At 38.7% G+C, this 16,781-nt stretch overlaps 1 protein-coding gene across 1 annotated transcript in view; it reads left to right on the plus strand.

Moving 5' to 3' along the window:
- The window catches only part of Cerkl (ceramide kinase like), a 130,244-nt gene that overhangs the window by 70,491 nt on the left and 42,972 nt on the right, over positions 1-16,781 (plus strand). Inside the window, exon 3 of the mRNA XM_008827963.3 lies at positions 13,606-13,737. Coding sequence (XP_008826185.2) covers positions 13,606-13,737 — 132 coding nt within the window. The remainder of the gene's footprint in view (positions 1-13,605; positions 13,738-16,781) is intronic.

Below are 16,781 nucleotides of genomic sequence, written 5' to 3' on the forward strand. Positions count from 1 at the left end.
GCATGTCTGTGGGAGGTTGTCTTGATTAATAATTGAAGTCAGGAGACCCACCCTGAAATTGGCAGCACCATTTCCTGGGGTAGGCACTGAACTGTAGAAGAGTGAAGAATGCTAGTTGAGCATAAGCAACCTAGAAAGCATGGGTGTATTTGCTTCTCTCTGCCCTTGACTCTGGATGTGGTGTGATGAATGTCTCAAGGTCCTGCCTGTATGACTTTCTTGCAATAATGGACTGTAACTTGGAACTGCAAGCTAAATAAATCCTCTCCTCTGCTATGTTGCTTTGGGTCAGGGTAGTTTATCACCACAACAGATGTGAAACAAGTTCTTATTATTTTCCAATGTTTTCTTTAAGTGTTATATCAATGTGTAATAAAGTAGATTATAGACATTACATTATTTCTACCTGAATACTCTGAACACTTTTAAATTTATCTCTAAAACTAGACATTTCACAAATAGCCAAATACTATTATCTACCCAAATTGTGTATCATCAGATTCTCTGTTACATATTAAATTTTTCCTATGTTTTTTATAATGTATTTTTCAATTAATTTTTATCACCCAGCATCCAATGAAAAATCATTCATTTAATTAAATACATGTCAATTATATTACATTTCTTTCTCCCATCTGTTGTACATTTCTGTAAAGATTTTAGTGTATGTAAGAATCACCTGGAAAGCTTACTAAATATAGGTTACTGGTCTAGAACTGGACTGTCATTCTTTTAAAAATATTTTATTATTTTTAAAATTTTTTAAAATTTATTTATTATTATCATGCAATGCCCGCAGAAGTCAGAAGAGGCTGTCGGATCCCCTGGGACTGGAGTTATGGACAGTTGTTAGCTGCCATGTGGGTGCTTGGATTTGAACCGTGGTCTTCTGCAAGAATAACCAGTGTTCTTAACCGCTGAGCCATCTCACCTTATTATTTTTATTTTATGTGTATGAGTGTAATGACTGTGTATAAGTACTCCCATGTTGTGCAATGCCCACAGAGGTCAGAAAAGGGCAACAGACCCCCTGGAACCAGAGAAATGGACAGTTGTTAGCCACCATGTACGTGTTGGGAATTGGATGTGGGTCCTCTGCAAGAGCAGCCAGTGCTCTTACCACTGAGCTATCTTGCCAGCCCTAGCTTGTCATTTTTTTTTTTTTTTGTAAAGATTTCTTTCTTTCTTTTCTTTTTTTTTTTTTCGGTCTTTCTTTTGAGACAGGGTCTCCCTGTAGCCCCAGCTGTCCTGGAACTCACTATGTAGACGAGGCTGGCCTTGAACTTATAGAGATCTGCTTGCCTCTGCCTCCCGAGTGCTGGGTTTAAAGGTGTGCACCACCATGCACGGCTAAGATTTATTTATTTTTTTATTGAAGTTTTGTGTATTTCATACAGAACAGTTATATATATATATATATGTGTGTGTGTGTGTGTGTGTGTGTGTGTGTGTGTGTCTTTTTGAGACAGTGTCTCCTTGTAGCCCTAGCTGGCCTGGAATTCACAGAGATCCACCTGCCTCCGCCTTCCTAATGCTGGGACTAAAGGTGTGCACCACCACACTGGGCATGTAGTACTAACTATAAAGGGAAAACCTGCTCATTGGACAAAATTGATATTAAAGACTCCCATGACATTAATGAAAATATAACTACGAACAAAGCGTAAATAATACATATATCCAGTAAAGAAGATGTATACAGAATATATAAAGAATACCTTAAAATTAATATGCCAGGAAGTTCAATTGAAAATTGGCAGAATGTTATTTTTGACTGCTTTTTATTGATTTTTTTTGAGAATTTCATGCAATATATTTTGGCCATATTTAGATCCCCTCCCTTCACTCCCCTCTACCCCATCCAATTTTATATATTATATATATAATTTAATATATATTAAGGCCTACCAATTTCATATATATATATGTATATACATATAGATATGCTTATAGAGTCAAATTTGTGTCCCCAAATGCCCTTCGGTGTGGGTTCATCCACTGGAGCCTGGTCAAATTACCAAGAATCTCATTCTTAAATGAGGTTGACTCTGCACTTCCCAACAGCCATTGGTTTAAGTAGACTATTTTAACAGACATTTCTTGAGAAAGGATAACAGGGAATTCTCAGTAATAAAAAAATGAATATGAAAAGGTTCTCAATTTACTAACAACCTCAGAAATCTAAGTTGAAGTTTCAATGTTATCTCACTATACTCATCAGAATGACTAAAATTAAAGGGTCTAATTATACTGCTAGTCAAAGTGAACTTTTTAAACTTTCCACACTGGGGGTCTAACTTGGGGACTCACACAATTCTAGGCAAATGCTTTACCACTGATCAATACCTCAGTCTAAAGTGAACTTTTTGTTTTATTTTTTAATAATTTTTTTAACTTTAAAAAAACTTTATTGAGAATTTCATACATGCATATAGCTGTTTTGATCAAATCCATGCCCACTCCTCCCCTCTAACTCCCCATCACTTTTTTCTGACAACTTCGTGTACCTTTTTCTTCCTTCCTTTTTTCCTGCTTTCTCTCTCTCTCTCTCTCTCTCTCTCTCTCTCTCTCTCTCTCTCTCTCTCTCTGTGCTTGTATTTTTTTTGTGTGTTTTTTTGGTCATTTTGAGACAGGGTCTCCCTGTAGCTCCAGCTGTCCTGGAACTCACTATGTAGAACAGGCTGGCCTTGAACTCACAGAGATCCGCCTGCCTCTGCCTCCCATGGCTGGGATTAAAGGTGTGCACTACCACACCCGGCTCTTTCTTTTAATGGGGCTTTTTGCTACTCTAACAGTCCCCATTCTGAAGATGTATCCCTAAAATCTTTTAGGGATTAGATAATAGCTCCCAAATACGTTTGACATTTTTGGCCTTTGGAACAGAGTATGTTGCTAGAGGCCCAAGGACATTTTTACTTTTAGCCAAGAAACTGGCTACTTTTCTTTGGGGTTTTTTAACCCTAACTGCCTAGCCAATTCCTACCTCCTATTCTTATCACCATCCTCTGAAGAGGTTACCCAAATTGCTGATAGGGAATCAGGATGCAGATCACTCTTTCAGGGATGATTTCTATAGTTTGTAACCAGCCTGTCATTTTTACGACTGCATTTTGAGTAGTACTGCTGTGCAGCTGCCTGATGGCTTCGTTGTGTAACATTTAACCTGTTCTTCTATTCTCTGAATACAGAAATGGTACTATATAAGCTGGATATTCAATAAAAAGCTTAATCAGATTCGCTTTGGTCATTTTGGATAAGACTATAAGTGGTACTACGTACTGCATGTCATGCTTTGTGACATGTAATGATGATTATCCCACTATTAGTGAGGCAAAATTGATACTCAAGTTAAGGCGATGACAATCCCATCCTTCTGTTATAATGTTTCCATTTAAATCAAGTGGATACCGAGTGGTTCTTAGGATTCAGAGGAGGATCTAGCTTTCAATAAATATTTCACTTAATGGTTTTGAGATTTATTGGTTATTTGTCTGATCTAATTAATGAGGGACAACATGGAGATTTCAGTTCAGTCATTTCATCTGCATTAGTGTTGTTCTGTAAAGAGGATATTGCTTCTGCAACTTGGGTTATTTAGCTGCTCAGAAATACAGTACATATTTAAAAGGAAGAATAACTGCTTAATTTGCAATCAGCAATTTTCAGTGTAATGTGCTAATGTTTCTGACCAGAGCAAACGAAAGGATGAAGTTTCCATTGCATTAGATCAGACAGTTCTCCATGATAGAGCAAAAATGAGCTGCTAGAGAATCACAACCCAATTCATGTGTTCCTAAAAGAAAGCAGAGAAACTGAGATGACACATTCCTGACAAGCCCAATCTCAAACAGCTCATACTCACTGCCAAGGAACAGTAGCCAGAGGATTTGGCATATATTAATGCATAGACAGTGGTCATGAGCTTGGCCAAACAGCCAAGAACTTGTAAGAAAAAGATTGGAGAAAAGGATGAGGTAGAAAGTACACTTTCACAAAAAAGGACAGATTATGTGTGTTGTAGTAAATGTTCACCAAAAATAATTCGTTTAAAGGAAGAAAATAGATAACATATTGCATTTAACAGAAGTGAATCTCCATCAATGCAATGAAGTACCAGGGCTTGCATTATAAATAAAATGGTATTGATGCAGAGATGGGAAAAATATATAGATTTAACAACATAGATTTAAATACCTCTGATTACCAAGACTGATTGGAATCTGTGTTGGTCTGAATGAGATATGTCCCCGATAGTCTCAAATATTTGAACACTGTATGCCCAGTTGGTGATCCTGTTTCTGGAGGTTTAGGGTTGGGGCCTTGCTGGAGGAAGTATGTCATTGGGAGAAGGCTTTGCAATTTTATAGCTTTGCCCCACTTCCAGTTGCTCTCTGTGCTACCTATTTGTGGTTAAATATGTGAGATCTCAGCTTCCTGCTCTGCTCACCTCCTGCCATCCCTTCCCCATCATTATGGATTCTCTTTCTGGAATCCTGCCAAAATATACTCTTCTTCTATACATTCCCTTGTTCGTGGGGTTTTATCACAGCAAAAGAAACATAACTACTAAAGTTGGTAACTGAGAGTGAATGGTGCTGTGAAGAACCTGACTGTGCTGGGTTTTGGAGGAATGTGGAAGACTTTGGGAACTTTGGACTAGGAAGGCAGTTGAAAGCTGTAAGGAGAGCTTAATGTCTAGTGGGATGCTGGAAGACTACAGTTCCAGGATTAATGTAGGTAAAGACTAGGCGCCTGCCATTTCAGGTGTGTGTGGGGGTGAGGTCTCTAACATCTAATGGCAACTGAACTGAGGCCATTCATGTGATAGTTTGGCAAAGAAACTGGCTGGCTGACATACATGCTTATCCTAAGAACTTGTCTAAGACTAAATTAAAAAGTAATGGACTAATTTCTTTGGCAGAAGAAAGTTTAAGACATCTGACATGGAATCTGTGGTTTGGTTATTAATGGTGATCCTTATGCAGATCTATGAAAAAGAGAAAGTGGGCCATGAATATGTACAGTTTGGGGAGGAAAAGAGAACTACGAAATTTAATGTAGCTGAAGCTTGTGATGGAAGAGAGGTTTAAACTATTAAGGAGATCAGCATCATTAAGGAGAGCCTCCTGCTCTACACTGCAGTAATGAGAAAGGTGCCCTCATGGCAAGGCCCCATCTAGCTAAGTTTCTAACTCGCGAAAAGAGAAAGCCTAAGGGGTTTTCTGCTTCTAGAAGACCATAACATACAAAAGCTGTTACAAATGTGATTCAAGGGGGCAAAGGTCCATCGCAAACTTTCAGCTGAACTAGCCAGTGTCATTCACATGGCACTGGCCTTGGAGGCATGCAAGATGCAAGACTGAAGGGGTCATGTATCATTTCTCTCAGTTCCAGAGGCCTGCTGAGGCCAGGAAACATGTGATAGGGGAGTTCCTGCATGGAAGCCAGGAGAGGCCATTTTGTGTGTGAAAGTGAAGCCTGAGTTGCAGTGGAGACCCCAAGATGTTGGAGATGCCAGAGCTCTGAGACATCTGCCAAGAACAGTAACATTACAGGGACAAAAAGCAGCCCAAGAGAGAGATGTCTGTTGCAGGCAGCAAAACTGAAGAGATAGAGCCATCCAAATCTTTCAGAATTAAAGTCCCAGACATCAGACATGGAACTATAGAATATAATGTTTACCCTTCTGCATTCCAGTCTTGCTTTGGTTCAGTATTTCCTTACTTTGATCCCATTCCTTCCTTTTGGAATGGGAATGTAGTCTGTGCCATTGTATGTTGAAAGTATAGAATTTGTCCTTTTAATTTTACAGGGGACACAGTGAAGTCTCAAAAGAGACTTTGGATTTTTGGACAAAGTTGAAACTATGAAAGATTATGGGGACATTTAAAGTTGGATTAAATCATTTTGCATTATGATATGCCATGAGCCTATGGGGGCCAGGGAGTGGGATGTAGTACTTTGAATGAGAAATGTCCCCCACAGGCTTGAATATTTGAACACTTGGTAAGTTGGTAGTGCTGTCCAGGGAGGGTCATGGAATATTTAGGAGATGTGGCCTTCCTGGAAGAAGCATGTCACTCGGGGGGACTTGGGCTTTGTCTCACTTGCAGTTTCTGTCTCTGTTTCCTGTTTGTGATTAAAGATGTGAACTCTCAGCTTTCTGTTCTGGTGATCCTCTGCCATGCCTCTCCCATCATTATGGACTCTCCCCCTGGAACTGTAAGCCAAAACAAACTCTTCCTTCTATAAGTTGCCTTGTCCATGATGTTTTATCACAGCAACAGAAAAGTAACTAATACAGAGATCATCATCCTTAACTGCATTCATATATGCCTTCAGTTCTTCATAAGGTACTACAACCTAGAGGAACTGGATGGCCACTTGGTGGCAGATTGATGCCATTGCAGCCCATCTCTTGTGTAAGGTCAGTATATTATTCTGATGTATGGTCTAAATATGGGTTTGCATTCCTGTCTATCCTGTTTCTAGCAATACCAGTCTCTGTGGATCTCCTGAAGGCTTAGTTCAGTACATTTATACCTTTTATAGTACAGCCTTTGATAAGGAATACATTCATATCAAAAGAAGTGAGGCAATTGTATTTACTAGCCTTATCATGTACCTGTTACACCATACTGTATTCTACAAAGGAGACAGAAATTTGTTACATTAACAGTAGTTTTTTATTTCCAAAACCAACAGCCTCTGTGGTCTATGATTGTCAGTTCGAGGCCAGCCTGATCCATGTAGTAAGTTCTAGACCAATCAGAGCTGTATAGTGAAACCCTGTCTCAACCTCTGCCCCAACTCCCCAAAAAAGTAGTAGTGTTATAGCTTACCTTTATAGCCAATGATTTCTGCTTCCTGTTTATGTGATTTTGAACTCTTATAACCTACAAGTTTTAGTATAAGAATATTTTCACATGGGAATATGACAGTTAGTTAATACAATGGGATGTTACAGCAAAGGGCCATTATTGGATCACATGCCAATATATGAACCAACATATGAATAAAAAAGAAATTGCTATGCTGGCAAGGGTTTTCATTAATTCTGATTATTAGAGGAAATAATGTTGCCAAGGAAAAGTTGTAAAACTCAATTTTATTTATAGAGCTTGCATGAAGTTGTTATCAGCATGATAGCACAAGTTCAAAAAAAGAAAACTCTTGACCAGTCTTACTTATGAATGTGAAGCAGAAGCTAATACAGTCAGATTAGATCGATGTGTTAGCAGCATGATAACGTGTATTTGATTTAAAAGCATCTGTGAAAAATCTTTCAAGGCATCCTTAAGAAACGCTAGAGTTGACAGAACTTGCCTTTATTAGTACTGGTAGACATATTCTATCGATGGGACACAGCACTGCAAATAGACCCTGGAAGAAAGTGGATATTTACAACAGTTGGAAAAGAGAAATGTGAAATGATCATCATGGATGATAAAAATAATGTTAACTTAGAAAACCTACTAGATGAAAGGGAAACTTCTCATGAAAAGAGGATTAAAGGAAAAGATTATGTATAGAAATCAATAGTTCTTATTTATGTAACCAATAGCCAGTAAGGAGATGAATTAAGGGAAAAGACATATGAACAGCAACAGCAGAAAAAATGAAAAACCTTGAATTATTCAACATTTATCTGAAAACAGTTAATATGATACTGAGGGATATAGAATAATCAGTTATACAGGAAAATGTATTTTCGAATAAAAGAAATTGAATACCCTAAGTGTTTGTTCTTAGGATAATTTATGTTTAATGGAATCCTTTAAGATACCAGGATAATTTACGATGTTAGATAAATTAATTTTAATGACCATGCATGGGGTGGTAGTATAGCTCAAGCAAGCATGTAGTATGTATAAGACCCTACTTTCAATTTTTAGTATGTAAAGCAACATCAACTACCAAAACGTTTCTGACATATGGGTAAATGCACAGATTTCATACTAGACAGCTTGGAGACACAAACACTTTCAGGTGTTTGTGCATTTGAGAGTAGAACTGAACCCTGTGGGGTGCAGGTTGGGCTTGAGCTTAGCAGAAAGCCCATGCTTAATGTGCATGAGGCCCTGGGTTAATCTCCAGCACAAAATAGTAGAGTAATGAAAAGAAAAACAACAACAACAAAGGAATCACAAAGCACAACAAAATATAATCTGTGTGGAAAGACTAACCAGCTAATGAATGATGCAAGGTGGAGAGCGAAATGGAAAAAAATTAAAGTCAAATTCCCATTTTAGTCCTTTTACTGGAATAAATTTCAGATAGGATTTTTGAAACATGAAATTGAGACCACAACAATATTAGAAGAAAAATAGAGGTTTTTAAGTTTTAAAGGACTTTAAAATATGACATAAGATGAAGAGACCATGAAAGAAATATTAGGCAAATTCAATAGTAACTACATAAAAATAAGAAATTTCAGCATGGAGAAAATGCCAGAAACAAAAATCCAAGACAAATAACACTGTGAAAAAGGGGTTTCTAACTCATAATAAGCATGCATAATTTTCTTACAGGCCAAGGTATTGCTGTAACTAATATAAGAACTAAAATGCATAGAAGAAATTTGAAAAAAGTTTGAAGTGCTAGTTCATGGAAAAATAAAAATAGCTTTTAAACATTTACACAGATTCCCAACCTCCCTCATAAGAGAATTTTAAATCGAAATTAGAATGAGATAAAATTTTAATTATGACTCATTCATCCAAGATTAGAAAACTTAAAATACACTGAATTTATGTTTATGATGGTTTAAGAAAACAAACTTTCTTCATTCCTGGTAAATGTAAATTGGTAATAAAAGCAGGTGAACTTGTTGAGTACTGTGCTTCCAAGTACTCTTTTAATCACCATGCATTGATACAGTTCTTGCAATTACCTCATAAAGAACATACTTTTATTTTTGCAGGCAAAGAAAATGAGGAAAAGTTTAACAAGCAAGACAAGTAGTCCGGTTTTACAGCTTGTAAAAGGCAGAGTGAGAAGTAGGAAGTTGCTGTTAACGTCCACTCTTTCTAGTCCCAACTCTGAAATTATTTTAATAGCCAAAAACCTGATAGCACATGATAGAATTCTCAAGAGTTCATGCCCTTGATCCAGTGAAGTCTGCTTCTTAAAGTTGATCTCGTAGCTTGTCTATATTGCATCAAATAGATGCTGATAGGGTGCACTGAGCATTACTTGAAGTATGGAAAGATTGAAAACAATCTAAATAGTCATCAAGGGCTGATTAATTAAATTCGTGTCCATCTACATAAAAGAAAACAAGGCAGGTTTAAAGAGAGTTAGCATTCTATGTGGTGATATGTAGTTATATTTTTAGAAATTACATTTTTACTTGTTTTGTGCATATACATGGGCATGTGAATGTGTGAATGTGGAGGTCAGAGGATAACCTGGAGGAGTCAGGTCTCTCCTTCCACCATGTGGGTCCCAGGGATCAAATTTAAGCCATCAAACTTGGTGGCAGGAGCCTTTGCCCACTGAGTCATTTCACTGGCCTTGAAATCATCTTTAAAATCAGTATAATAAAAGAAAAAAAATCCCAAGATGCAGAATGGCATATAGAGATGTTTCTATCCATTTGAAAAAATAAATTATACATGCATATTGTTATATGTGTAAACTATTTCTGGAAGGATAAAGCCTTATCTATCAGGGTTTGTTTCCCAGGAGGGAAACTAGGTGTCCTGGCAGCAGATTTAGGAGATTATGAATTTTGTCTCTTGTTTATGCTTTCACTTAGATACAAAACAGTCATGTGAATGGTCCTCAAATACACATTTCCACTGAGGTCAGTTGGTGGGAAAGCAAGCATAGCCTAGGGCTTCACACAGATATGGCTTCAGTTTTAGGCTGTTGAGTGGGAAAGAGGTTATAAAGACCCTCTAGCCTTACACAACAATACTCACTCCCTAGTTTTGACACTAGCTGGAGAAAGAAGTTCTTAGAATTCTATGTGCTTAGGGTCAGGCCCTCCCAACCCTGCTCTATTCTCCAGCCAGAACTGCAAACAACTCCATCCATACCATGACACTGGGTACCCCATCCCTCTAGCATTCTGTGCATTACTAACGTGAAACTTCCCTGCTTTCTTCAACTCCAAACACTACTTTGCTTTTCCCTCTGCAATGAATACTCCACCTCTAATAAAGGTGATTGAACTACTTATCCAAATATTTGGATTCATTCTTGCTTTAGTAGAGACCCAGCTTTCCCAAGAGCCTACAGCTCCCCCTGCAGTCTTTTTTTGAGGTGACTGCTTTCTGAACCATTCACCCCCATCCCTGGAGATGCTGCAATGCCTTCCTTCCATATCTCTATTTCTATCCTTAAAATTTCTCAGCATTGATACACAGCCATCAGGCATCTCTACCTCGCACTGCTTGATGCCGTTCTGTTCAAATGACTAGTCTATTATTTTGACCTCTTGAAGACAAAAGCACCTTTCTAATTTAGGTCACTCATGGTCATGCTACTCTGGATATAATTTGATGTGTTTTTACACATGCTCTGGTAATCTTAGGTTTCTTTTCTTTCAAAGATCTTGGCACATTCCACAATTTTCCATTATTGCTGCTATTTATTACAGGGTTTCATGATGTAGCCCTGGCTGTCCTGGAACTCTGTATGTGATCCAGGTTGGCTCTAAACTTGCCTGACTTGGCCTCTTGGATGTTGGATTATAGTGATGAACCACTACGCCTGGTAACAACAATTCTTAAAAATATCTCAGAGCATATCAGCATCATATAGAACCTGTTAGGGTTCTTGTCTTTGCATCTTCATCACCAACAACTCTCTCAGTTTAGATTTTAAGCATCCTTCCTGTTCCCTTTGGTCCTCTTAACCCACCTGACTCTTCCCTCCCCAAATCCTTTAGCCCCACTGAGATCACAGTCACTTTGCCACCATGTCCCCATTTTCCCCATCTCTAGCCACCTACTCAGTGGCACTTTTCTTTCAAGCATTGTATCTAAAGGGTCAAAAATCTGGCCAGTTCTACTCTCAAAAATATATTCAGAATCTGTTTTTTTGTTGTAATTTCTATTGTACACACTCCAGTCTGAGAACAATCATCTCCCACCAGAACGTTACCAACCATGCTGACTTTGTCCTCCCATGGGCCCTCCTGTGTTCTCTTCTTACATAGAAGTCAGAGTGAGCCTTTTGAAACTTAAGGTTATGTTGCTGCTTTGCTCAAAATTCACCACGCTTCTCCTACTCCACAAAATATGGAGTACCTGAAACTACCTGCAAGTCTTTGGGGAACCTGACTTTCCCTGCCAGGCAGTCACCCTCATCTCCATCCTCCCTCTGCCACAGCTGAGCTTCATTTCTGTCCCTTGGAATACCATTTGGCCTGCTCTGATCTCCCTTATTTGTTTGTCTCCTGCTCTTAAAATGCCACTTTTGTAAGGATGGAGGTTTCAATAATGAAGCCTCAGATTCTATGCCCCTGCCTGACTCACAGTAGGCATGCAGGTATTGTGAATAAATTAAAGAATGTAAAAACACAGGGAAATAAGTCATATTTTATAACAGCAACTTTACTGGGACAGTCTCTGTTTACAAAATGAAAGAGAAACTTCTGGTAAATGTACCAGGTAAAATAAATGTGAACAGGACATTCTACCTGACTGTTGGTGTCTAAAATTTAAAGCCATTTTCTGTCTTCGTCATATTTTAATAAAAGCAATCCAGATGTTTACCTGCTTAGTCATTCTTTGTTAAAGAATAGCAGTTTAGCCTTGGCTACAGTATTCTTACCTGATCCAGAATCATGCATTATGTTTAGTTATCCTTGCTTTAGTGTCCTTTAAAGGGACAGAGTTTAGGAATATATAAATAGTTTGTTGCTAATTGATTGTCGCCAGATGATTAAAAGTAAAATTTTCCCCGCTCTGTAATTCCGTACATATCTGCTGCTATTCTAAGACAGTGTTTTCCTCCTTGTCATTTGTTTAGTGTCAGTGTAAACCATTGGGTTGAGTGTTTCAAAACGTCAATACAGGGTGATACATTACTGTCATGTATCTCATTTTGTATCAAATCAGGATTGGTTAGTAGAAGTCCAGGATGTTTCATCAGAGGTTTTTGTACAAATGGAACAAGGACTAGGTAATAGGAGAATGTGGAGTAGAACAGGCACAGCCACAGCTTCCAAGACCCCCCAAAACAGCACCACCAACTGGGACAAAATGTCCAAATACCTGGAGCCTATGGGGGACATTCTCACCCAAACCATCACAGGATGGGAGGAGAGGTCTCTGATGGCCACTTTAAAGGACTTGGGCAGTATCCACAGGCTGTGAGGAGCGGCGGTAGCTTTGGAACAGTGAAGCACTGGCAGGAGCTGCAGTTCCAGAGTATGTAAACTAGGGGAAGCACTGAGGGTGGGGTGCCTCGGCCCTAGAACCAGAAGAGGACAGGGACAGATGAGCCAGGCCTGCAAGCAGGCAGTTCCCAGTGTGGGATTCTGGGTGCTCATTCAAATACAGAAACTGGAAAAAGTCAAGACTTGGGCCTGGGTGGCATCTCAGCCTGGGTGACTGGGAGGTTGATGAGGCTTCTACTCAAGTTTCTGGGAAAGGTACAAGGAATTCAGCACGGCTTTGTTCTTTTCACATCCCAAACTCTCTCCTTGGATTCAAAATAGTATGTGCTGGTGAAACATTTTTGTTGTATCAAATATGATAAGAGATTAAATATTCTCCCTACTGAGGCATGCAACACCCAGTATGATATAAATGGATATTTATTTACTTATCTTTAGTAATGGTTTTGTTAAACATGGAAAACATGGATGTTTATAACTGCCTTTGTAACCTTGAAACGTGGGCCTGTGACAGCAACTTACCATAAAAGAAACGATTTCTTTTGGCTCCTGCCCCTTCCTAACAACAGAAATTTACTCTGCACCTGCTCCAACCAGGTTCTCAGTGCTAAGCATCTTGCAAGCCCAGAAAATTGCAGTATCAAATCTCAGTCCCAACTGTGAGGCGGCACCATTCCTGCTCCCCTCTGAGGTGCCTTCCCAGCTCCCAGGAGAAAAGTGCTTTTTCCCTGACTCTTTTTCTGGTTTGAACTCTGACCTAAAACCTCCTTTTAGCTACCAACATGCACTGCTCTGGTTGATGACAGTGACCCATCCCTGTTTGCTCCATTTTGTCCCTGGGGTCATCGGTAGGTCAGGCATCAGTAGTCCTGGGGTCACTGAGTGCCCAGCTCTAGTAATAAAGATTTTTATCTAAGGAGAGGAAATGCGCCTTTATATCTATTGCAGCCTTTTACGTTTGGCCAGAAGGAAATTCCACTGTAATGCTTGCTGCATCATCTGGGATTGGGCCAGTATATATGAGGATTGCTTAATATTTACCAGTTGCTTTTATTTATACCTTCCTTCATAAATAAAATGCCTTGCTATAATACATGATTCATCTGAAGAGGAAAAAACATCTTGCTTCACTCCTAGGAAAGTAAATGATTTAAAATCAAGCCACCCTCAAGAAAAATTTAGAACACAAAGCAAATGCTATTTAAATCTGTGTGTGGCAGTCTATTGACAGTCTAACGTTATTTCCATTTTAGGTTTTACGAGTAGACCAAAGGCTTTAAAAATCCTCCTTAACCCTGAGAGTCACAAAAAAGAATCTGTCCAAGTCTATTATGAGAAGGTGGAGCCTCTGCTGAAGCTTGCCGGGATAAAGACTGAAGTAACGAGTGAGTTATTTTCAGGATATAACTTCACCACTTTAAAAAGCACATGGAACCTGTATCTTAGCCGAACTCGGGCAGCTCCTACAGCGCCAACACGCTGTTTTTGTGCTCCTGTGGTCTACTGCAGCCAGCTCCAGCGTTATCAGTTACCTTTTATTGTGCTACTTTTATTGAAATATCAGTATGTTAGCCCTCTTTCAGAGTGTAACACTTATTAGGCATTGTTTGAAAGGGACCTATGTTTTTGAGATCTTGCTGTTTTTCTGTGGATTGTTTCTTGAGGTTGATTTTGTTCTGACTCTGACCCCTGCTGGTTAGGTCAAAATTAAGCACTAAACTGCTGATTTTAGTTGAATTTGTAGAACTAGGAGTTTAAACTCATTGTGTAAAATAAGAATGAATTTAGCTTTTTGCTAGGGAAAATGGAAATTGTCTTAGGCAAAAATTACTAGAAAGATTATTAATATACTTTTGAACATTTAAAATTTAGTCACCAATTCCTTTGTTTCCTTAAAACTTATTTCCCTTCTAGCTGGAGACTGAAGAGGGTGAATCTTTTCTGGAATCAGAACTTTTCTAAATTTCTGTCTGTATAACTTCACTAAACAATGGAAATCTGCTATACATTTTAATTGATGAATTCTATAATATAATTAACCTACTCAGGAGACAAGCTCAGAGTGCAGTGGAGTCTCCTAGTCTTAATTACTGAGTTTCTTGGGGAGGGACCTGGCTTTGCTCAGCTGTAACAGAGGGAGAAGGCTCTCCCAATGTTATTAATAAGATCATTGAAGTTGAGTGACTTGAAGGACTGAGGTAGAAGGAAGTGTCTACTAAGAAGCAGCTTTGTGGGAAGTTCAGTTACCCCAAAAGACATGTACTACATGGAGATTAAAGAGATGTTACCAACACTGAAGAGGAGCCAGAAAAGTGGAGCATGCCTGGGATCCCAGCACCTGGGAAACTGAGGCAGGAAGATTCTGAGTTAGAAGCCAGCCTGGGCTACTTAGCAAGACTTTGTCTTAAAAAGCAAGAAAATACCAAAACAATAATAACAGCAGCAACAAAGTCTCAGAAATAAAAAGCCTCAAGATGCATTTTTGAGTTGAAATAAAGTAATAGTGAAAAAGTTAGCTTCTGCAGGTTTGACTTTGAGCTTACTTGAAGGAGACAAAAGAAATTCAGATTCATTCTTAATTTCTATTGAAGTTTCAAAGATTTGAGATCCATCTTGGCTGAGACAATTGAAAGGTATTTACAAGCTCATTTAATACATTATATTTTCCATATGTTAACACTGCTCAGCAGTTTCCTTGGGCATTGCTATCTGTCATTCAGTTCCTGGATCTCTCATTGGAACCGTACACTGTAGTCCCTTGCATTTGGTAGGCGGAGACCAGTAGATCACTTGAGACCAAGAATTTGATGTCAGTCGGTGGAGCTAGTGAAACCCTGTGACAAGCAAGTAAATACTTTCCTGTGGAATGCTTACTCTTTGCAGAATGCAGGATAAGTAGGCTGTCATGCCCATTGCTGAGTGATGTTTAGGTTATTGGAGAATCAAACAGATACTTAAAACTGAATATTGCAATTGTGGTATATGCACAAAAGAACTATAGTGTTACTAATTTTGATCAGAGGGGTTAAGGAAACCATATGAACTGGAAACTTCTAAAGAAGGCAGAAAGGAGGAAGGGAAGGCAGGGTAGCAGGCATATTTAAGTAGGGTGCGAGAGAGATAAGCAGAGGGTGGTAAAGAAGTTTGTTTTATAGTTTGGGCTATACTTTTCACATTTTGACTTCACCTTAAATATGGTTCTTTTCATCCTCATAAAATGGCTTCCAGGAAAATTGGATCCTTTCTTACTCATTCCTAGTGACATGGAGAGGGACATGTATATGTGGGAAAGGGAGACCTACCCAGCATATACCAAAATTCTTTTCTTTGGGTTTGAGTGTCCTAATAGAGCATCTGTGTCCAACCTGGAACAGTTGTTTCCTTAACTAACAAGACCCTTCCCTGGAACTGAGGATGGATGCCCTCTTCCTGAAGGCTGAAGATGCCAGAGCTGAGCAAGAATTCTATTAAGGGAGAAGAAGGGCAAAATGGTTTTGGGAAGGCCTCCACCAATGTATCCCATAGGAATTTAATTATGTGTATGTGTGTCCCTGCATGTATGTGTATGTGCATGTGAGTGTAGGGGCTAGAAGAGGATGTTGAATCTTCTGAATCTAGAGATACAGGCAGTTGTGAACTGCCCACGTGGTGCTGGGAACCAAACTCAGCTGAGTCATCTTTCCAACCCTTTATGGCTGAATCTTATGCTACACTCATCACTTTGTGCATCACACCTTGCTCTACAGTTGGTAGAACTTCTTTTATCATGTTGTTATAGTCTGATTCAGCAGAGATGAGTCTCCCAGCTAAATAAAGATTAGGGAATTAGGGAAAGAGGAGAAGAAGAAGAAGGAGAAATACCTAAATATGACTTATTATTATATTTTAACATAAAACTTTACCCTAAAACACAATTAAGATATTGTAGAAAATAAATCTTTTTCTATTTGTAGAAAATAATCTTTTTCTATTTGTGCAAAATGGCTAATTATTAGATGCCTAACACTCCTCCTACAGGCAGAATTATGAAATTGCATCCTTTGCTTCTAAAATAATTTTCTTCTGTGTATCAGCAAAGTATTTACATAACAATATTTTCTCTTTTGTGTCAAATTCTGAATAAACATGTGGATACTTGAAAAGTTTCGGTCTTCCTGTCTAGCTTACTTTGGATATTATAAAGTGCTACACAAAATGAGAATAAGGTCCTGGTAAAATTGTGTAACATGATTCAATTCACATTTTATTAGAAGGAAAATTTATAGAGTAGTGAGAAAGTGCACACATCTCTGTATGCCCACTGCTTTACACAGTCCATTTGCATTGGTGAGTGCTAGTGGAATAGGACTTTCATAAACTCTGTATGAGTGTTTATGAGGAAATCATACTCTGTGTGTGTGTGTGTGTGTGTGTGTGTGTGTGTGTGTGT

The sequence above is a fragment of the Nannospalax galili genome, unplaced genomic scaffold, assembly GCF_000622305.1.
Source record: "Nannospalax galili isolate Female #2095 unplaced genomic scaffold, S.galili_v1.0 scaffold892, whole genome shotgun sequence".
Classification (NCBI taxonomy): Eukaryota; Metazoa; Chordata; class Mammalia; order Rodentia; family Spalacidae; genus Nannospalax; species Nannospalax galili.